The 22,941-nt window shown below is 50.9% G+C and overlaps 1 protein-coding gene across 25 annotated transcripts in view; it reads right to left on the reverse strand.

Annotated features, from left to right (window-relative positions):
* Positions 1-1,227: 1,227 nt before the first annotated feature.
* Positions 1,228-22,941, reverse strand: part of SCRIB (scribble planar cell polarity protein) — a 99,541-nt gene continuing 77,827 nt past the window's right edge. For 21 of the 25 annotated variants that reach the window (XM_050331135.1, XM_050331115.1, XM_050331128.1 and 18 more), the window contains 11 exons: positions 20,791-20,838; positions 20,337-20,502; positions 18,426-18,591; positions 16,958-17,047; positions 16,406-16,594; positions 12,517-12,681; positions 11,694-11,833; positions 11,261-11,298; positions 10,162-10,236; positions 8,512-8,563; positions 1,228-3,462 (listed from right to left, as the gene is read on the reverse strand). In XM_050331135.1, coding sequence (XP_050187092.1) covers positions 3,302-3,462; positions 8,512-8,563; positions 10,162-10,236; positions 11,261-11,298; positions 11,694-11,833; positions 12,517-12,681; positions 16,406-16,594; positions 16,958-17,047; positions 18,426-18,591; positions 20,337-20,502; positions 20,791-20,838 — 1,290 coding nt within the window. In that variant the 3' untranslated portion in view covers positions 1,228-3,301. The remainder of the gene's footprint in view (positions 3,463-8,511; positions 8,564-10,161; positions 10,237-11,260; positions 11,299-11,693; positions 11,834-12,516; positions 12,682-16,405; positions 16,595-16,957; positions 17,048-18,425; positions 18,592-20,336; positions 20,503-20,790; positions 20,839-22,941) is intronic. The other 4 variants (XM_050331136.1, XM_050331129.1, XM_050331117.1 and 1 more) reach the window with 3 other exon arrangements.

The raw sequence follows: 22,941 nt of genomic DNA on the forward strand, positions 1-22,941 counted from the left end.
GGGAGATGCAGGGAAGGAACACAGCAATCCTTCACCTTGTGCACCAATACCAGATGGGATTGACTCCTGAAACCAAGAAAACTTGCATTTAGCAGGACCTGAGGGGCAGGCTATGCAGGTTCACACCTAGAGCTGTGTCCTGGTAAGACATTCCCTTTCCCTCTAACTCCCAGAACATGTCTGTGAGTCACTGCTGCTACACAAGACATTCAGCTGTAAGGGTCTTTCCTGAAAACCTTCCACCCAGCCAGTTGTGCTCTGTCTCTGTGCAACCTTGAAGATCTTTGCATTCTCCCTATATATTTAACTGTGTTATTTCTATTCCTATTTATAGCAAAGTCATAGAATCATTGCATGGTTGGCGTTGGAAGGGACCTTAAAGACCATCTAGTTCCAACCCTCCATGAATAATTCCTAAATAAATCTCTCTAAATAAAAACCCTAAAAAAGTTATCTCGACTGATGATACTCCTGTGTTTACCTTTGTCTGATGGGGTAGCTACTGCCCATGTGCTACTCAGGGTTCAGTTGTGGCCAATAAATTATATGCACAAGGAGATAAACCTGGTAGTAAATTTGACCCAAGGAAACTAAATATGGAGAAAACAGACATAAAACCCGGGAAAGGACCTGTGCATTGAGCCTGTGTGAGGCTCCACTTCAGATCCTGAAACCCCCATGCTGACCTAGGACAAGGCTGTTCCTGAGGTACCACAGGGTGTAGCCAAGGTCCCTTCTCCAGCTGTACCTGTGGCACAGGTGGGAGAATGAGGCTGAGGTCTGGCACTACCCTGGTTCTAGGAAAAGGAATTCCACCCTCTCCCTGCTGAGGTAGCACCTCTTTCCTTGGGCTGGCACAGCATGGTGCCCATCCACTAAGCCAGACCAAGGAAAACCTGTTTGGGCTACAGGAAACAAGGTCAGTTTTTACCAGTCAAACTATATTTTTAAAAACTTAATAATGTAAACAAAATAGTGTTTCAGGTTTTTTTAAACAGAGTCAAGTGAGGAATGCCAAGAGGCTGAAGATCTTGCTGGTATCCCTGTGTTTCATATTGGATTTTTTCCCATCTCTGAATTTTGATATTCTCACTACTGGCTTTGATTTGAGTGAGCATTAATTTCTGATCCCCAAAGCAGGAAAATCAGAAGCATCTCTGCACCAACAAAGTGTTGGTACCGAAATTGCAGACTTCACACAGAGCAAACCACAGTGACTAAAGGCTCTAAAATGTAAAGTAAACTTTATTATCCTTGAACCACAAAATAGATTTCTTTGGTTGTACAAATTTCACTAGTTACAGTCTTGATGCGCTAATTTTCCCTCAGAGTCTCTCAGAAGAGAACGGGAAAGAACCCAGAGCCTGGCACCAGGTACCGCACAGGGAAAGGAGAGAAGAATCACAAGTTAGTCACCAAAACCCAGCCAGGACTGTTTCCAAAACTGCTGTTGTTAAAAAGCAAATGCTAAAATTAGATTTAAAAAGGAAAAGCTCAAATTGCTGATGATGGAAGCAGCCCCGGCTGCAATGAGAGATTATCAGAGTTCCCCCTTCACAGATCTGTAAAATCAAAGCATACAGGGCCAGTTAAAATGATCCACTGGATTTTGGCATGAAGGGAGAGGCTCAACAAAAAACTGCACCCAGAAAACTGCATCCATTTCTTTCCTTCAGCAAATGTACAAGCAGATGTGCCTGTCGCTGCCCAGCCACTGTGAGGCTCAAGGTGCAACCCTGGTCTTGCTGGGGAATCAGAAAGCACCAATGGACGGGGAACGGGATCAGGCCGAGCTCAGACCTTCCTCCCAGTTAGAGGCAGTGAAATAAAAATAAAAAATAAAAGGGGGGCTGTTTCCCCTAAGTAGTGGCAGCAGAGGTTGATGGCAGAGCTGGGAGCAGCAGCTGTGACCTCCACATCTGCAGAGCTCACGTGATACAGAACCTGCTTGCAGCCCTTGTTCCACATGTGGAAACCAGAACTCACACCCAGGACTCACACCCCTGCTCATTTTTCATTTTCCTTTTCCCCTCTTGTTTGGGCAAACATTCATTGTCCCTGTTCTCCACGGAAAGGGGCCTGAAGCCAACGAGCTGGCAAAGTGGAATTGTGTAGTTATTGCAAGGCACAGGCCAGCCCCGTCCTGCTCCGTGGTGCTCCCAATGCTCCCTGCCAGCCCCATGTCAGGCATCCCGTGACACCCTACTCCACCTCACAGCCAGCCATGGACACTGTGGACTCCCCACCAGTATTCCTACCTGTAAGACCCTGTAATTCTCAATCTGACCCCAGCAACGCCACATCCTACCCATTCCGAGTTTCTGAATCCTACCCACTAAGGTACTGCAGTCACACCTCCCACCTCTGCCACTGTGTCCTACCTCAACTATCCTGCTCCCCATTGCTGTCACACACACCCTACACCCCTGCTACAGCTGTCGGTTCCGTCCCATTCCTGCCCCAGTCCACCAGTTCAGCCCCAGTGCTAAAGAAGACAGAGCCTGGCCTCCTCTGACACGTGTGTGCTCGTGGAGCTGCTCACACCACGTCACACACAGCGACGTGTCCATCCAGGGAAGGTCCTGTCCCTAGGACTGCACAGAGTTCCAGCAGGAGCAGTGTCCCACCAGGACAGAGGCAGGTGGCACAGAGCTGGCCCAGGCTCTGGCATGTTCCTTGAGCACAGTGTCAGTGGCAGAGGGAGGCACTTTGCTGGAATTCTGCAGGTTTTTTTTCCTTTTTATTACCTTTTTTTTTTGCCTCCAAGCTTCCCATTCCCACACACTCCCAAAGGGAAGTGAGGTGACACAGTGCAGGAGGTGGGAGGAGATGCTTTTTGGCAAAAGACTGAAAATTAAATAGGAGTAAAGGCAGGCTGGACCTCCCTCCCGATTCCCACCAGAGGAAAAGCTCTTTTAACCCCTACAAAAACCAAGTTGAGGCAGTAACAGCTGGAGCCCAACACACTCACACTCCTACGTTCTCCCTGTCCTACCCTTCCCCACACACAATATATACAGGCTAACGAGCTGCCCACTGTCCTGCCCACTCCTCCTCTCCATCTGCCAGCAGTCAGTCCAGTGTTGTCCCATTTTCGGGACGTGCCCCAGTGCACTGTTGGGTGAGAAACGAGGGTGGTTCACAGCCTCGGAGGAGTCAGTTGGCCGCAGAGCTCCCAGGGTGTTCAGGTCCCATCCAGAGCCTGGAGGTGGCAGGGTGGCAGCCCGGTGCTGTCCCTGGAGCACAGGAAGCTCAGAAGGGCTGTGCCGGGCTCGTCCATCGCCCAGGTGTGTCGGGTCACCTACGTGGGGACAGCGGTCTCCAAACTGCGCCGGCTGTGTCGGAGCTTGCGCTTGCTGCTGTACAGGGCCATGTCCTCCAGGGCTGAGGGAGTTGGTGCTGATGGATCCTGTGGTCCTAACGTGTCCTCTTCCTCTGGCTGCCCATCCTGCTCCCGGGGAACTGCAAGGACAAGAGATGTTTAGGTTTGAAGAGAAAGCACTGGGTTAAATTAGATAAGATACTGACTGGGAAGGAATCCTTCCCTGTGAGCATGGGGAGGCCCTGGCACAGGTTGCCCAAAAAAGCTGCCCCATCCCTGGAAGTGTTCCAGGCCAGGTTGGACAGGGCTTGGAGAAACCTGGGATAGTGCAAGGTGTCCCTGCTCAGGGCAGGGCGTGGGACTGGGTGATTTGTCAAGTCCTTTCCCAACCAGACCACCCCGTGGTTCTGTCAGCACTCAACTGGCACAGTTAATGCAGATGTTTAGGGTATCACAGGATCACAAACTGGTTTGGGTGGGAAGGAACCTTAAAGCTCATCTCATTCCACCCACTGCCATGGGCAGGGACACCTTCCACTAGCCCAGGCTGCTCCACACCCCATTCAACCTGGCCTTGGGCACTTCCAGGGAATGTTCCAATGTATTTCCAGGTGCTAGAAGTCTCAGTGACTCACAGCAACCTTGTGCCCAGAACTTTCTGGTGACCTGTAGGTCATGTAGTGACCACTGTGGATCCTGGGAAGGAAGTCCCATGAGTAAGAAGACACCAGGCTCCAACACCCGCCGTTCACTGAACATGACTGGAAGAGCCAAGCCTTAGGAAAAATGGAGTGTCCTGAAAGGCTTCTGCTCTACAGACCACAGAGCCGCCCTGACCCAGGTCTGCAGGGCATGAGGGAGTCCCTCTGTCAGTGAGGGGGAGTAGCATCTTCAGTCACAGACTGGCCCAGATGGTCAGGAGGGCTTTAAACTTACTGGCGTCACAGAGATGTGGTGGGATGGTTCCTGTGACTGGAGCACTGGAGGCTCTTAGGGACAGACAGGCAGGGGAGATGAGGTGTGGGGGGGGTCACACTCTGTGTCAGTGCCCAGCTGGATGCTGGAACTGCACCTGGTGAGGGGTGAAAAGCCAACCAGAGCTCATGAGTCAGGATTGAAGGAACAGGTGACATTCCTGACCAGGAAGACTGAATGGATGAGGTCTCCATAGACAGATGGGAGCAGCCTCATATTAACAAGCCCTGGCCTCATGGGGGACTTTAACCACCCCAGTATCTGCTGGAGGGACAACCCAGCAGGGCATAGGCAATCCATGAGCTTCAAGTGCAAATGAGCTCCTGGGAAGCTTCTCTAAAGCCTGGATGTACCAGAGAACCTCAAATAGAGAAATCAATGAAGATTTGTCAGATAAAAGGCTCAGTCTGCTGAGCTCTGCCCAGTGTCCCACCCTCTGCTCCAGAGCCAGGCCAATCAGTGGGAAGCCCTTCCCCTTCCCTGGCTCTCCAGGCCCATGTCCAAAGTCCCTCTCCAGCTCTCTTGGATCCCCTTTAGTCACTGGAAGAAGCTCTAAGGTCTCCTCAGAGCCTTCTCTTCTCCATGGTGAACACTCTCAGCTCTCCCAGCCTGTCCAACCCCTTGACAGAACCCTGGGGTTGGGAAGCAGGTGACTGATTCCCAGACAAGACAAACAGATATAAAAGGAAGTCATGGGCACATGCAGGAAAAATCCAGCCTGGGTGGGTGGGTGGTGGGTGGAGAAGAAAATCCTGTGGCTTAGAGGGAAGTCAGTTCTTTCAGAACCCCTAAGGCTGGAATTGGCCAAAAGAACCCCCAAACATGCAGGTTTAGTGATCCCCACGCAGCACACTGAGCTTTAAAAACCCTTGGATTGTTCCCCAAGCAAAGCTCTACTGAAAACAAGCTTCCATGGGGCAGCTTTGGTGGGCAAATCAGTGGTGAAACCATAGGAAAAGGGCAGGAAGGTGCTACCTGACACCACAACACCCAGCAGCCAGGACCCTACCAGGGTGAGTATCTGGCAACTAATGAAGAGGAGGAGGAGGAGTGATGAAGGCTGTGCTGGGAGGAACTTCTGATGCCACCAAGCTCTATCAGGGAGTCAAATGAAGCTCAGCTATAACAAGTGCATCAGGATCCATAGAGTTCAGGGGGAAATGATGTGGAAGGGGAAATTTACTGCAAATGTGAATAGATTCAGGAAAGAAAGAACTCTAAAGTCAAAGCCCCTGGCTTAGAAAATGCAAACCCACTGATCACTGCAGCCTGGAGCAGGTCTGGAAAGAACCACTTCCTGCTTTTCTTCTTTTATGTCCTTTTCTGGCATTCCCAGTGGCTCCCATTGGACCCTGGATCAGCTACAGAATCAGGCAGAGCCCTGTGCTGACTCAGTAAGTTCAGTTTTACTTATGTAAATGATGTGTAAACTCAATAAAAGGAACAGAATCCTGACTGCATAAAAAACCTGCACCATCCTTAAATGAGATGATGGTTCTGTAGGCACTGGGAGAGCTTTCTGTAGACACTGGCAATTTCACAGCAATCCCCCCATTTCACTTCTCAGGTCCAGGTATTGGAAAAGGTGGGAGAACACAATTTAGAATGCTCTCTCGTCCTGCACAAACCGCACAGCTATGTCTGAGCACTGCAGGCAGCCCCAGTTCTCCTCCTCTACCTTAGAAACAGACGAAATAAAAAAGGTCCAGATGGGTGTGCGAACGACTCTCACTAAGAGGAACGGGATTCCTCAGCCTGAAAAGAAGGGAACTGCTGTGATACTGGTTGACATGACTGGCACAGACAGAGCAAGTGAGACACAGTCACTCACTGCTTCCCAGAAGGTCTGAGGGAATTATTAAGAAATGATTAAAATAAACAAAATGCCTCATTATGGAACGAAGTATCATGAAAGGTAAACAATATCTGGACAGTTTTTATAGAGGCTCGTTCCACTGCTGATCCAGACACAACACCTGGCTTAAGACATGCCTATGCAATAAGTGATTCCAGAAAATCATGACTATCCATCTATGCAAGCTCATTTTCTCTGTTTCTTCTGGTCTTACCCTAAGAGCCAACTTCCAGTCAAACAGGATCCTGGTGTGTCATGGACCAGTACAAACCTCCCTTACATGCTTCCCACCCTGAGAGAAACAAGGAAATACTGAAGGAGAACACAGGCATTGCTACTGGTATGAATCCAGAGATTCCAGTTTTGTGAAATGTTGGCATTTTGGTGGGAAAGAATCTGTGAAATGGAAGTCTGGAGAAGAAAAGCATGGATGCAAGTCTTTGGAGTAGGGATGTGGCTAAAAAGTCTGGATGGGAATAAATGAAAGACACAAGGGGGCAGAGAGAACACTTTTGGTTTCCCTGTGGGTATGAGCTGCCAAAGCTCATTATCCAGCAGCAAACAGGCCAGGTAGGATGATGAGGCACAGTTCCCATGGGAGCTGCTGCAGATACCAGACAGCCTGAGTGGACAAAGACCACGGGGATAAAAGCAGCTTCTCGCATCCCATAAGCAGGTTTCCAGTAACAGGTGCAAGACACAGTTATCAGGGAGATTTCTGGAACCTGGCAGTTACAGGACTGGGAAGCAAAAGACTCTGGCTCCAGGTGATCTGGAAAAGTTATGTCGTAACACGAGCACGTTGCATGGTTCCACCCTAAAAATGCTGTTCTGCAGTTCACTAACTCCATGGCCCCACTGAAACCTTGAAATAAAGGTTTTAAAATACATTTAAGAGACAATGACCATAAAGTCGGACCCAGAATGGAGGGAACTGTTTCTGCATGGACAAGAGTGTGCTGGGAGGATTGAGATGCCAACGCTTTCCTGCAGTTGGATATCCTCAGAGTTCCTGCTACAATGGTTTGCTAACACAAAGTTTAAGAATTGCTATGAGTCAAAAAGCCATAATTCCATGATCAAGAACAATTCTGATTATGTTGGCTGGGATGTTGCACTGCCTAAAAGAGTGAGGTGGGGTGGGGGGATCTATAAAAAACAGGAGAGCTTTGTCCCATCCCAAAAGAGTTTACTTGCATCCTCACCTGCCATCCTTGACAGCTGATTTGGGAAAACTTGCATTTGTTTGGTGCCTCACACATATCACAGGTGACTTAAAGATTACTTAAGGACTAAGGACCAGGTTAAGAAACTCTCAATGAGCACCACACTCTTTTTTTCCTGGCTTTTATCCCATCTGAGGGCCCAACAGAGCAGTGTCAGGCAACAGTGAGGTCTGAAGGCCCTGAGCAATGGCTGGTATTTCCCAGATCTACCATGAGCTCCCAGTTCCCTGCACTGACTGAATGGATGACCTCAAGAGAATAATCCAGCGCTGAGAGGATGAGTCTGAGGGATGAAGAACAGCTGCTGTTCTCAGGAAAGTATGATTTGTTAAGTCCTGCAGCAGAACCTTCTTCTGGAAGCAGCCCAGCTGTCTACAGGGTGCAGCCTGTACTCAGAAGGATTTGTCAAGATACAAGAAACTGTTTCCTGTGTCAAATAAAGGGGGAAAATCTGCAGAACAGGTAGAAGCAAACCAGCACCAACTTTTGGAGAAACAGAAGTGCTCCTACAGAGCAGGTGGGCTCTGCTGAGCTCCACAGGGCTGCTACAGGCAGTGGAATGAACCGGGGGTAGTCTGACCTCTGCATTACGGCTGGGGACAGACAGACACACCCTAGCTGGACAGCCTGGAGATACAGCTGCAGAGCTTTTAAGTCCTGCTGATTGAGGTGATTATGCCCACAGACGCACAAGCCATCAAGGTACTGGAGCAGCAAGAGCTCCAAGTCTGCACCAGGATGGATTTACCTCCATGATTCCCTCTCCAGCAGAAGGGGCACAAGGCAGCCCTGAACGAGAGACATCATTCACCTCCAGCAGGTGACAGAGGCCAAAACTTCCCTGCTCCATCCTACTACCACTCTACTCCAGGACACAAATCTGGAGAAAACCAGGCATGCTTATTAAACATCACGCTGGGCAAATTAGTCTTCACTAAAGCACAATGCAAATATCCTACCCAAAATGAATGTGGTGAGTGTGGACTTTTCATTCTAGAACAGACAAAACAGGACATTGTGTCAAGCAGCAGAAGGTGAAGTCTTCTGGGTGGTTCCACAAGCAAAGGAGAACCCTCTAGAACCATGGTGGGGAGCAAGTAGTACAAAGACAACTCCTTTGGCCATGGGCTTACCTGAATTATTTCGGTCGTCGACGTATCTGAGGTCATCAGCTGCATCAGGCGACTGGAAGAGAACGGCAAATGTGACCACCCACCCCTGTAACACTTGTGCCAGGTAATTCCCCACCTCCAGCCTTCCAACACCCTATGGAGAACCTGCTGCCCTCAGAGGTGCTGGTGCTGCCAAAGCTGGGGCATGGCCCTCAGAGAAGGCTCCTGATTCCAAACGAGCCCCTCGTGCCCAGGTCAAGCACCTGCTGCCTGACCTGTGTGTAGAGAGAAGAGGGAGTGACACAAAAGACAGAAAGCGTAAAGAATGGACAAAAAGGCTTTAAGCTGAAAGAGGGGAGATTTATATTGGATATTAGGGAGAAATCCTTCCCTGTGAGGGTGGAGAGGCCCTGGCACAGGTTGCCCAGAGAAGCTGTGGCTGCCTCAGAAGTGTTCAAGGCCAGGTTGGATGGGGCTTGGAGCAACCTTGTCTAATGGAAGGTGTCCCTGCCCATGACAGGGGTGTGGAATGAGAGGAACTTTAAAGTCCCCCCAAACCCCAAACATTCTGGGATTCTACGAACTCCTGCACTGCTGAGAGGCCCACAGGCACTGTCTGAGGATTTGGAGGTGCAGCCTCCTTTGGAGGCACCTTCTCAGCTCTATGAAGACCCACTGTTGCACTTGGGGTAATTCATGTGGTCTGGAGCTGCCACAGGGCTCGAGCAGCCAGTCCTCCAACTTGCCTGCTACAGAACCTGGAGAAGGTCACATCCCAAAGGAAGGAACTCTGAGAAAAAGATGAGTGACTTCCAAGGGCTGAGCAATACCACCAGGGAGAAGTGTCAGCGAAGAATAGACATCAAATCATGTAAAACTGACTGAGAATTCTCTAATCACAGCTCTGCTGGAGCCAGCCTGGCTTTGGAACAACAATCTTTGTGCCCCACAGCAAGCTGAAGCCCAAGTGGCAGTGCTTGCTGGCTCTCCACACACAGGTATCTGCTTCACTGTCTTTATATGAAGCTAAAAAAACACCTAAAAACATTTAGACACAGGATATCTGCTCAGATCAGGTGTCACAAATGCCATCAGTGACTGACTGACACAGGCAGTTATAGCTTCCAGCACTGGATGAGTAGTTCCAGCTGGGATTCCGTGACAAAGCAGCTTAAATGAGCTTATTTTAGGAAGGAGAAGCACCTCGCCATGGTGCTCACCCTTGGAACTGGGTGTTTCCTCCACAGCTCACCAACAGCAGAACATGAGAACTGACACCCTGCTGCTTCCTGGGCAGGATGCCAGACACACCCACCTGGAAGTTCACATCTGCTCCAATTTGCCTTCTGGTGGCAATAATTTTATAGCTTTTCCTTCCCTTTTAGTTTTCACCTTTCACTTAAAAATATTTCGGGACCCATTCAGGTGAAGATGCAGCTGCTTTATAACTGCAAAGCTTTTGTCATTCATTTTAAAACCATCTAGACCAACTTTTTCCCAATTCCACTTGTCTGAAGCCTCCAATAAACCCTCAGGTTTCATCAAGGGTGGTGTCACTGCCCCCACACAGGCAAGGCCTCTGCAAAGGGTTTCCCCAAAGCCCTCAGCCTCAACTCTTCCTTCAAACCTATCCCTAACCAATCTAAAGGTGGCTCAGCATGCAGTTTATACCTGGATTTCGTAAACAGGTTTGGAGGAAGGAATAGCAGCAAATTCCCGGTAGTCAAACTTCTTTTCAGACATGGACTAGAAGGGACAGCAGAAGGGAAGAAACAGAGAAGAAAGTAAGGGGAGAGAAATGGAGGGAGAAGTAGCAGCAAACTGAGCAGTCTATGCAGAGATCACAGCAGAAGCAGGAGGACATCCTTGGGGAGAGCAGAAGCAGGAGGACATCCTTGGGGAGAGCCAGGAGTGCTGGGGTAGAGTCTGGAACATGGGGCATCCCTGGGACACTGCCTTTGGAGCTGTTCTCATGTCAGGGTGGGGGGTTCCAAGTCACAGAGGAGAAACATCATGTGCAGTGAAATGCTCATGCACATCTAGTCAGGTAGGAAACCTATTTTCATTGGGAAATTCACGGCAGAACTGACAGGGGGAGCAGTCAGGATTCCAATCCTGGTCTAGATTATGGTGTGACCTGACAGGACCAGGTCCCCTCTGTGCAGCTGCTCCCACGCTTCCCTTGGTCTGTCTCACCAATTCTGACAGTTCTGTACAACAATGTCCCCTGGCATTTACAAAGGGTTAGGAAAAGGAAAATGCTGATTGCAGCTGAAGGTCTGTAAGGTCTGTTTTATGCTGTTGAGGAAACATGGGGCAAAGTCCCTTAAAGTGAAAGGCTTTCTGAACCCAGGAAAAGTAGTTCTGAACATGGGGAAAGGCCTTCTGAACCCAGGGAAAACTTTCTGATTGTGGTGAAAGGCTTTCTGAAACCAAGAAAGGGCTTTCTGAGCACGAGGAAAGGCTTCCTGACTATGGTGAAAAGCTTTCTGAACATGGACATGAAGAACCAAAGAACAGATGACATAATAAAATGGGAAAAAAAAGCACAGATGTTACATGGGAGCTGCAATAAAGGTGGTGCCTCTAGCCAGGAGTACAGCTCCACCCACCACCCTCCTCAGCATTCCCTGGACCATGCAGCCAGGCCTGGCTCAAGGACTGATTGGGACCCACAGCCCAAAGCACAGCCCACACCCAGCCGAGTAACCAGGAAATCCCAGGATCTAGGTAAGGTGAGGTGACAAAAGCAAGCAGAAGGACGTCATACCAGCCTTCCTGGGGAAGTGACGTTCCTGGGGCTGCAATCTGCAAGGGGTGACAGAAAAGCACAGTTAGTGACCAGCTGTGTGAATATCCTTCCCCTCCCCGGCCAAGCCTGCTCCTTCCACTCAGCAGCATTTCAGTGTGGTGAGATCACACTCAGGGCAGGCCCTGCCTTCTGCCTTCCCAACAAACACCTCTTCCCTGCTTATTCAGAAAGTCAGGATGCTGGCTTTCCCTGGAACCTCACCTCTGCCTCAGGTGCTCTCATATGTTCTATAGCTCAGGCCCATTCCCTATGCTGAGAGATGTCACATGCCCCCAAGCACCTTCCAACCAAGCTGAAGGAAGGAACTGCTTCCTGCAGCTCTGCTTCTGAGCAGGTTAAGCTCAAGGAGCACTGCCTGTGTCCTTTGGAGGCACTGGCAGCTGTACAGTACCTTCCAGCGGTGTTGGGGACGGCGTCGGAGCGGGTGATGGTGACTCTGCCAGCTGCTCCAGTGTGCTGCGTTTCTTCCCTTCCTTGGACTTGGCAATAACCATTTGGGCTTTCAGAGCATCCTGTTCCAGTGATTTCATCCTGCCTCAGGAATGAGGGGGTGAGAAAAAAATGTCAGCCATTGCCCCCTTGGTGAGGGACCACACGCCATCTGCACCCAGTGGCCGGCCCGAGCCCACGGGCTGAGTGCAGATGGGCGGGATGAAGCCCCCGAGGGTCCCCGAGGCAGGGCAGGACAGCTGGGCTGGCTGCCATCCCAAAACACACGTTATCCCATGTGTCAAACAGACAGAGCATGAAGCTACCCATCAATGCACTGAGAAGTTGCAGGCAGTCCCAGAGGTGCCACATGATGGGACAGGGACCTGAGCTGGGGACAGAACTGCAGGGATCACGAGTAGGGTCAGTTCTCAGGGTTTCACTGTCCTCTGTGCTCAGTGTGTTGCATCTTAATCCTCCTCAGCCATCAGGAGATCATAAAGGGCCAGGCTGCATGGGACCCTGAGCAACCTGGTCTGCTGGAAGGTGTCCCAGCCCATAGCAGGGGGTGAACCTTTCTTTAAGGTCCCTCCAACCCAAACCAGTCTGGGATTCTCAGAGACGTCTGCACCCTTCTCCCCATCAGACAGCCCCAGCATCCCCCCTCGTTCTCTGGGCAATGGACACCAGGGACCACTCCCATGTCCTTCTGCCCCAGGAGGCCCCAGCTGGGGCACAGGGACACGGACAGGAGCATGCAGCTGTGGGGAGGGGGCTGTGCACACCTGGATTGGCCTCCTGACCCAGGGATTCTTGAGGCGTGACTCTGCACTGGGCTAGACATCTGAGCTGGCCTGGCCCCGGTAGCAGGTGCCCACTGCCGGGACTGGTACAGCTTCCTGGCCAGATCCTGCTCGTACTGTTTAATACTGTCTTCAAGAGCTGAGGATCTGAGGAGGAGGAGGAGGAGAAGGAAGAGGAGGAGGAAAAGGAAGAGGAGGAAGAGGAGATGATGGTGATGAACATCGCAGCGGACAAGCGCAGGGAAAGAAAGAAACAGATACAGGAACATACCCTGGTGAGGGGAAATACGGGTCTAACACAGGGGCAGCCTTGGTTAAACTGGGCTCCAGATCTGATCCTGCTCAACCTCGGCCACTGTCAAGGCAGCAGGAACCCCCAGCGGCAATCTGGGAGCGTGCCCAGAAGCATCAGCTCAGAGGCCCCATATCCAGAGCTGCCCTCCCCACGGGCTGGGAGGGGGCTGGGAACACCTTCAGACCCACGGGAGAGGCTGTGAGGCAGTCACAGAGTGTGTGTGTCAGACTGAGGCGTATGGGCAGGGGTGGGTGTGTGCCACACATGGGACGGTCTCTCAGTGTACACCTGCACATGCACCTGATCACCTGTTCCAGGCACCTTTGTTGGATGATAGAAAAGAGGAACAAAATGGCTAAGCATGTGACATATGGTGTTTGCCCTGGGACACGTGTCACTGAGGGGTGAGTGAGTTCCTAAACCAGTGTGTGTATGGGAGGAAAACTCCCAAAATGCTCATAGCCATGGCTGGGCACCTGTCCCTCAGCTTGTACCTGTGCCTCTGGACCTCACTCACTCCATGGCTCAAAGGCCTGGAGTGCCAGGACAAGGGGGAATGGATCTCCACTGAAAGAGATCAGATGATATATCAGGAAGAAAATCTTCTTGGTGAGGGTGGGGAGGCCTGGCACAGGTTGCCCAGACAAGCTGTGGCTGCCCTATCCCTGGAAGTGTTCAAGGCCATGTTGGATAGGGCTTGGAGCAACCTGGGATAGTGGAAGGTGACCCTGCTCATGGCAGAGGGGTGGAACCAGATCAGCTTTAAGGTCCTTTCCAAACCAAACCATTCCATGACTCAATGCCAGGGGCTGTGTGTGCCCACAACAGGTGTGTAACATGGGGGTCTCTGGGTGCATCCCAAAAGAGCACGGGGATGCCAGGGGGAAAAGGAGGGGCATCACACGTCCTGGCAGAGCACTGATGACACAGGGAGAACAGGGAAAGCCCAAGAAGGTGCAAAGTGATGGGGTCATGATTGACAGCACAGAGTAGATAACTGGAAAGAAGCAGAAGACAGGAGATTAGAAAGGGAGGAACAAACCCTGCGGCAGTTGGAGAGAACACGGGTTAGTGGGGCTGAGGCCTGTGTGTGGGGCTGTGCAGAACCCCCTCCCACCACAGCACAGGGGCCTCTGGAGACAGGACCTGAGCCTGCCAGCCCTCATGTCGCTGTGCCTGCCCCAGAGCTAGGGAAGAGGGACCCTGAGACTACCAGATCCTCCTGGGAGACCCGTGGCAGCAGGGAACAGTCCCTCCTTGTCTTACAAAAAGGAGCACATTACAGTGACTGACTGATTCCTGCCCAAGGCATCAGCCAGGCACTTCTCCAAGAACTGCACAAAAAGCTGCACCTCAGCATCAGAAGTAGAATGGAGTTTAGGCCCTGTTCTGCAGAACTTAAACCCAGTAATGTTGGACCTTGCAGCTCAAACAGCTCGTCCTTGCCAGGTATTCCCACCTCTGGAAGGCTCCACTTTTGCTGGCCTCTTTTTTCATGGTCAAAACACACTTAGAAGAGACTGAAGGTTTGGGATGAGGGATCTCTCCCCTACCCACAGGTGCACCCACGGTGCTCCACACTCACTAACTCTCCTACAGTGTCATGTGGAACTGTGCCCTGAGCAATTCCAGCCAAATTCCAGCTGGCCCAAGAGCACGTCAAATGGACAGTAATGTTTTAGGAGCAAATCATGTCCTAAAATCATCCTACCCCCTCCCAGCATTTTTCAGGTTTATCTGCTGGCAACAGTAAGTTCCTGGAAGAGCAGTCCCAAGACCAGAGCTGCACATCTGGGACATGAGCAGTGTCCCTGCAGGGACTCTGCTTTGCTTCCAAAGATCTGTGCAGGCAACATCCTCTTTCTCCTTTTGACACTCATCTCAAAAAAAAAGCTTCTATTACAGCATTCCTTGTATATATTCATGCTTAGGTATGAATCAGAGCTGACAGACCTCACAAAAGCTGCCCCATCATGTGAGGAATGTGCCTGGAAAATGGAGGCACAAGGGAGTGAAACTCCTGCCTGTCCCATTGGGAAGAGATGGCAAATCAGGCCCTACCCCTCTCCAAATACAGTGATGTGGATTTCCAGGAGAAGCCTGACAGGCAGTTTCTGATTTGTTGGCTTAAATACAACAGTGGAGTTTTTTCTTAGGTCCAAAGATTCTGTGCAGGTTGTCTGCTCCTGGGGACACTGTGGTGCTGGCACAGCATCACACTGACAGCTGCTTTTGGCACTACTCTACACTCACAGCCTTCCCTGAGACAGACGTGTGATTCCAGCCCTCTCAGAGCACCTGCAGCAGAAGGGACTTTGTGGTCTCTCCAACCTCATAAGGAAGGATATGGCAGAGCAAGACAGTCCCTAAAGAGGCTCCAAGAGAGCTGGAGAACAAGGACCTGGAGTGACAGGACAAAGGGGAAGGGCTTCCCACTGACCGAGTGCAGGGATAGATGGGATATTGGGAAGAAATTCTTCCCTGTGAGAGTGGGGAGGCCCTGGTAGAGGTTGCCCAGAGAAGCTGTGGCTGCCCCATCCCTGGAAGTGTCCAAGGTCAGGTTGAACAGGGCTTGGAGCAACCTGGGATAGTGGAAGGTGTCCCTGCCTCATGGCAGGGGGTGGGAGTGGATGGTCTTGAAGGTCGCTTCCCACCTAAACCATCCTGAGATTCTACGAAAACCGATCTCAAAGAAAACTTGCGCAAAGAGGCTTGTACACTCAAAGCCCTGGAATAGCAGTCCAGCTCTGACTGAGGATCCACTTGGCATTTGTCCATTCCTGGAGCCTCCCCAGCAGGGACAGCCCTGTGATCACCCATGTCTAAGCACAAACACTGGAACTGCTAAGTGGAATCACAACTCACGGTGATCCCTCCAGTATCTTATCTAGCAGCCCTGTTCCTCTTCAAGCCTCGTCCAAACCCAAAAGACATTTCAGACTGTCCTTTGAATGTCTTCTACAGGAAACTATCATTAGGTATGGGAGCAGCCCGACTAATCTTTGGAAGGAATTCTAGGACACAGTAAATGCCTGGACTAGCTTCAAGTCTTAAGTTCTGAGCTAGAAAGTTTTCCTTCTTCCAGAAGAATTTTTAGTCATTCTTTCATGCTGATGGAATAGCTTGCGGGGCTAAAAATGGCCTCATCCTACTAATGTTCTGGCTGCAGCAAGTTTTCCAGCCCAGCACCGCTGGATATGTGGAATCCCATTTTTCATTTCGAATATGTGACCTTGCAGCTTCAATAACACGACTGCACATGGGTTACACGGGAGGTGGGAATTGGGTGCTGAGGGAAAGAACACACCCACCATCACACAAGGGTGTGTTCTTGTTTGTCATGAACCCCCCTGTGTCCATGAATGTGCAAGCACTCTGGGAATCTGGGAGCCCCCTGGAAGCAGACAAGCTCAGCTCAGCTCAGCGGGTGCTTTGCATGGCTTGAACTGATCCTTCATAATCTCCCTTTGGAAGGGTCCTGTATTCCCTAGTTTTATTCCCCGTAAGCTCCAGACATGCAGCAGCTCCCGCTCCGTGCTCCAGCCCGGCACAGGAGCAGTGGAGGCTCTGGCTCACCGTGCTGCCCTCCACATGGCTCGTTTCTCGGCCTCCAGAGCCCGGCGTTCCGCTGGAGACAGCTCCTTCTCCTTCTCCTGCCCGCTCAGCAGCTCCGGGCTCTGCATCCGCAGCCGCTCCTGGTGCCGCCGCTCGGCCTTGGCTGTCCGCACCGGAGCCCCGGGATCCCCCAGGAACGACGGGCTCAGCCTGGGCAGGGAGAGGAGCAGTGAGAGGGAGGATGGCGGGGTCCACACAGCTCACCTGCCTGTGAGTGACACTCCAATCACCTCTTCAGTGCCACATCCATGGGTATCACCCTGGGAGGACACAGGGGAGTTTCTCATAAGGAGTTTCAGGTTAGATGGGGCTTGGACCAACTGTCCTTGGCGATCCCTACATGGTGGGGGTTGGAACCAGACGGTCTTGAAGGTCTCTCCAACCCAACCCATCCTGGGATTCTATGAAATTGGTCCCAATCAGTTTCCCTCTCTCCACCAAATCCTTCCCTTGCAGCCTCTGGCTGCTAAAAAGCAAGAACGATCCAGTTGCTGCCCCAGCAGCCCCACTCACCCTGACATGGAGTTGGTTCCCTGCTCAGGTTTGATCCCCTCTTCCAGAGAATTCCTCTGCAAGCTGCTGTTCTCGCTGAGCTCTGAAGGCCTGGAGAAAACAACCCTGTGAGCTGCAGCACCACAGGGTGCACACCTAGAGAGGGTGGGACAGGTACACCCCCAGAAAGCAACAAATGGTTCAGGGTGAAGTCACAGCCCTCCATGGCTTTGCTCAGCAGCTTCTCCACCATCGCTGTGAGCATTCCCATGGGGATCTCCTAAATGTCCACACTAACATCAGAGCTCATTTCCTGCAGTTGGAGGTCAGCCAGCCACTAACAGACACACACAGAATGTTTGCCTCAGTTTTTTTAATAAAAATATTTGTTGGGCTTTCTCTTCCTCTGGATCTCTCCCTTCAGTCCCAGGAACTTGGACTTCACAGCTGACTTTGTAAGATGTGGCACAAAGGCATTCCAGACAGAGGAGTCTGAGAGAAATTCAACTTGGAAGCACATACCTTCATTACAGATTAATTTGATATATTTTAAGTTCTTCCACAAGATGGGCCACAGAGCTGCTCCAAGAGCTGGAACCCCTCTGCTCTGGAGCCAGGCTGGGAGAGTTGGGGGTGTTTAGTTTATCGTGACACTCAGCCCTGATTTTTTCTCTCAAGTTTATTTTGGTTAAATTTCAGTTTCTGTTCTAACATGAGAAAAATTATTTCAAGAAACACAAATTCACTCTCTTCCACTGCCTCCCCCATATTTAAGTGTAAATAATAAACAACTGAAAATCATCTGATGGATCCAGCCTTCCTGTTCCTCAGCCTCCCACATTTCAATATGAAAACAGGAGTAAGTGGGACTTCCCAAAAAGCCAAGGAGCTGCACACGGCTGATGTCCTCCTTGGAGCTGCCTCAGCACAGGAGGGGGAAGTCTCAGGGCATAATTGTGTGAGAAGGTCCTCAACTGAGACTGGGCAGAAACAATAGAGAGAAATGAGACTCCACATGCCAGGGTACATGTGTTCAGCCACTGTGACTGGGAAGTGTTTGTGGAGAGGAGAATGTCTCTCCCAAACACTCCAAAGAGAGATAAGGACGGCTTCAGCTTCCTTCCAGTGCAGCCTTATTTTATCTGGAGCCTTTGAGAACCCTTTTCTTATTCCTCAGTTCTGTGCCCAAGAATTAGAAAAGTACCATCAAGACAATGTGGAGGCCAAGACTCAGAGAACTGGGAAACAAAAGCCTAAAAAACCCTCAACTTTGTTCAGCATTCAGCTTATCTTGAATCAGCTGTCTCTAAGAATCAACACCGCTTCATACCCTCTGGCATGGTTGAAGGAGCTGTCCCCTGAAAAGACAGAGCTGGAAAGTTGCCCCCTTCTGTGCTGAAGAAGAAATCTGGCCCATCCTCTTCCTTAATTCCTGGGACACCTCTGATACAACGTAGGTGGTACAGAGCTACCTGTAGACCTGTCTTACCGAGCTGCTGGAGCCTGGACGCTCCTTCCGTTCAGCCTCTCGACCTTGTACTCGACACCCTCGATGATGACACTGGACTGCACGACCTCGGGCACCTGCCTCACCTCCTCCTCCTCCTCGGCCTCCTCCTCCAACAGAAGGGCTCGCTGCTGCTGCAGCTTGCGGGCTGCCAAAGAAGACAGGAGCCAGCTTATACCACAGAGCACTCGCTGAACCCCCAGTGATGCGACCTCTGGGCAGGGCCTTTAGCTCCCCATCGCTCCAAGTCTGTGCTGGTTTCAGTCCATTCCCTCTCAATGGACACCTTTGTTCCTCCACCATTCCACTAATGCTTCAGATGGAACAAACTCTACACCATTCCCTCAGTCCCTCCTTCCTTATCCACCAAACTTCCATTCTTGGACACTGTGGGCAGATTTCCAGCAGCTTCTCATGTCCAGTGTTCCCATCCTCAAACTGAACGTTGGGTACGGACTCTTTTGCCCCTTCCCCAGAGAAAACAGTCTTGGGAATCTCCATCTTCCCACTGGCCTCCTGAAGGAACCAAGGCCTGGGGTCCTGGTGACGGGCCCCACACATTGGGCAGTGGCCCTGGGAACATCGGGTCATGAGAGGGTCAGGGACAGAAGGAGACAAAGAGCAGGTGGCTCTCTGAGGCAGATGTCCTGCAGGTGACCAGTCCCCAGGGGTGTTCCTCAGGGCTCAGTCTTGGAGCCAGTTCTGGGCAAGGTTTTTATTAATACTTCTACTTGGCTGCAGGGGCAGAATGCACCAGTAACACTTTGCTGATTATGCCAAACTGAGAGGTGCTCTCAAGGGCTACGAGGTCTTGCAGAGGGATCCAGACAGGTTGGAGCATTGAGCAACCATTAATGGCATGAAATTTAACATGGGTAAATGCCAGGTTCTGCACCTGGGACAGCGCAATGCTAGGCCCAGGTATAATTTGAAGAGGAGTGGCTGGAAAATTCAGTAAAAGCCCTTTTTTCCACTTCACACTGTTCCTCATCACCTCCTATAACAACTCTCAAGCAGGAGGAAGTGATATAAAAAAACAGAGCAGCAATTTACCTCCTACTACAAACCCAGAGCAGCATGGTGAGCACTGAGAGCTCCAAGAGCTCTGCTGCCAGTCTGCACCCAGTGTAGGTGTCACGGTGCCATGCTGCTGCCCATCTGGGCAGCTGGCACAGAATTATTGTCTGGAGCAGCAGCACCACATCACATGTTACTGAAGTGTTTACCAACTGCAGACAGGGACCTGCTGAAGTTAGTCCAGAGGAGGGACATGGAAATGCTCTGAGGGCTGGAGCCCCTCTGCTCTGGAGCCAGGCTGGGAGAGCTGGGGGTGTTCAGCCTGGAGAAGAGAAGGCTTCAGGGAGACCTGAGAGCCCCTTCCAGGGCCTAAAGGGACTCCAGGAGAGCTGGAGAGGGAATGGGGACAAGGAGTGACAGGAAAAGGGCTTCCCACAGCCAGAGGGCAGGGTTAGATGGGATTTTGGGAAGGAATCCTTCCCTGTGAGGGTGGAGAGGCCCTGGCACAGGTTGCCCAGAGAGGCTGTGGCTGCCCCATCCCTGGAAGTGTTCCAGGGCTGGCTGGATGGGGCTTGGAGCAATCTGGGCTAGTGGAAGGTGTCCCTGCCCACGACAGGGGTGGGACTGGGTGAGCTTTAAGGCCCTCCAATCCAAATCATACTGGTTTGTGACACAGGACACCCTGACACCAGAGCACTTCCACCAGCCTACACAATATCAGTGGACCATCCACAGAACTCCTCAACATTCACTTACTTCAAGTTATTCCCAGGCCTTTTAATAACCACCCATGGGCTTCTCTTCTGGAAGTGCTGCATTTCCATGGGAAAGGCATCACTCAACAGGCCAAATTTCTGTGCACAGATTCCAACATACCTTCCTCCTCTTTCATTTTCTTCAGGTCATCCTCCCCCACCAAGGACACACGCTTAGGAGGCTTGTCCAGGTGCTGTTGCTTCACTTCGATCTCAAAATACTTCTGCCTCTCCCGGAAGGACCTTTGCTCGGGGCTGTGCTGTCCCCCGGGCCTGTGCAGAGCCACCTGCAAGAGCCACAATGCTGCCCACAAGCCCCCTCCACCCCCATCACCACTGCCCATGGGGCCCCCCAACCAAGACCACCGCCCCCAGGCCCCCCAGTCACACCCCCACAGTCCATGGGCCCCTCAGCCACACCACCCTCCCCACGTCACCCCAACCTTTTCTCTGCCACCTGCTCCACACCCTTCTCCTCCTCCCCAGCTCCCCCATGCTGTGAGCCCATCTCCTCATCACAGCTCCCAGATCCTCCTGACTCCCACCCTCTTTCCAGCCCCAGGCCCGAAACTCACCTCCGAGGCCATTTTGGGGTTCTCTGTGCTGCTCTGACCAGACAACTCCTAAGGACAGAGAGAAACAGCAACATTTTAAAAGGAAAGTTTCCACCCACCCCCGTCTTCCAGCCATGTGAGCTGACAGAGGCTCCCAAAACAGTCCCGCAATTCGCACAGAATTAACAAGTCAGGATGAGATCAGCGATAGTCAGGAATGAGGATTTACATTAAATTGAGGGTTAAACAGAACCAGGTGTAACAACTTCTGAAAGAGCAGAAAATGAAAACATGAAACAGGTGGAGAACAGGAGCAGGGGCTGAGCTGGAGGGAGTTCACAGGAGCTGGAAGGGGCTCACTTACACTTTCCTTACATCAAAGATAAAACCACCCAAAATTTACCACTTTTACAAAGATAAAGAACAGAATACTGGATGACTAAAACTCCAGGGGGACGAGAGAGTCCACAAAACCCATCTGTGAGTGAGGAATCCATAGGGGTAAACTGAGAACTGCCAACAAGTTATGGAAAAGATGTAAGTTTTTTAATTAGACAAATTGAAAGGACCCACAATAACAGAGCAAGAAGATGACCTTTGGCTTTATCCAAACACACTCCAAAAACTAATAGGAAGTTTTAATTTTGTATAATATGGAGTACAATAAGAGAGAAGGGAAGGAGCTAAAAAAGGCAAAAAATAGCTTCTAGCTAAGAAGCAAATGCCTGGAAACAGGAATTATTGCTGCTACCACAGAAGCAAAGCCAAGAACTCAACACAAATGTGCAGGACCAGAACAATCCCTGCACAATAACTCTGAGTGGAATGACTTGTGACAATGCCCATTTGACAAGCACGGATTTTTAATGGACTTTTTAACTGAGTGGAAGTTCATGCCTAAAACAGTAGCTGATATATTCCTAAAAATCCAGAAGCAGGCAGAGATAATGTGAGCAGTGGAGTTATCAGTCTGTCCAAGTTCAATGGACAAATGTAATTAAACAAAAATAATTTAAGAGGATGAAAAGAATTTCCCTCAGAAGTGCAAACTGCCAGGTAATCTCCCACAGGAGCAGAAATTGTTCCTCAACCCGCAATGCATTAGCTGGAGATGGTGATGCTGGAAACGCTTCTGTGCACAAGGCACACTTGACCATAAGTTTGGGTCACCTGGGGATGGCAGGTGCCAACAGAGACAGTTCCACCTCCTGTTCATCCTGGGCTTTGCTACATCTTCCCTGAGGTTGTCTGACAGTCATTAACTCTGAGGAAATCAGTCAATAAAGCTAAAATGGACAAAAGTCAAGCCTACAAACAGTAGAGACAGACTGTGACCTCTACTGATGTACCAAACCAGATCAAGGTGAGGGCAGCTGGGGATAAGGGAAGGCACAAAGTGGCTGTCACAGGTCACTGCAGGATAGCCACAGCTTCCAGCATGAGCATGGAAAACGAAAGAAAGGGAGAGGAAGGAAGGAAAGGGAAAGGGAAAGGGAAAGGAAGAAGCAACACCCCAGTAGAAAGCCATCTGTGAAACAGGATCTCATTTGCGGCAAGAATGTGCCAGCAAGAACAAGACAGGAACAGGGAAAAGGGAAGCAGTGAGGTGATTCCAAGAGCAGAGGGCCCCGAAGCACCAAAGGGGTTCTGCCATAGGGTTCTGCTCCTTTATTAAATGACTATCTACATCAGACATCTCCAGAGCTCTCACCCAGATGGAGCTGCCATGCATGGACACAGGCTCCTCGGGAAGGATGGGCAGGGAGGACGGTATGGGAGGGTAGGCAGCAGGCTCAGGGCACCTCGAGGGCAGCGAGCCCAGTGTGGGGCTCCCTGGGACAGAGATAACACCAACAAACCATGCCACATCAAGGGGATGCCAGCAAAATGGCACAGGGGTTGCAGGAGGTGACATTTGAGAGCAGGCTCAGAGAGCTGTGCTTGTTCAGCCTGGAAGAGGAGGCTCAAGGGAGGGGGATCTAATTCCTGCATCCCTAGAGGAGTTACAGAGCCAAGGTCAGGCTCCTCAGGAGATGGCCAGCAAGGGATGAGCAGAAGACACAAGCTGTGGTAAGAGAAATTCAGTAAAACAGAAAAAAACCTCTTCACAGCAGAGATGGTTCAAGAGTGCCCATAGTGACCTCAGAATCTCTGATTTTGGGAATTCAGAAC

Source organism: Myiozetetes cayanensis, unplaced genomic scaffold (assembly GCF_022539395.1).
Source record: "Myiozetetes cayanensis isolate MyiCay16 unplaced genomic scaffold, myiCay2020 scf48, whole genome shotgun sequence".
NCBI lineage: Eukaryota > Metazoa > Chordata > Aves > Passeriformes > Tyrannidae > Myiozetetes > Myiozetetes cayanensis.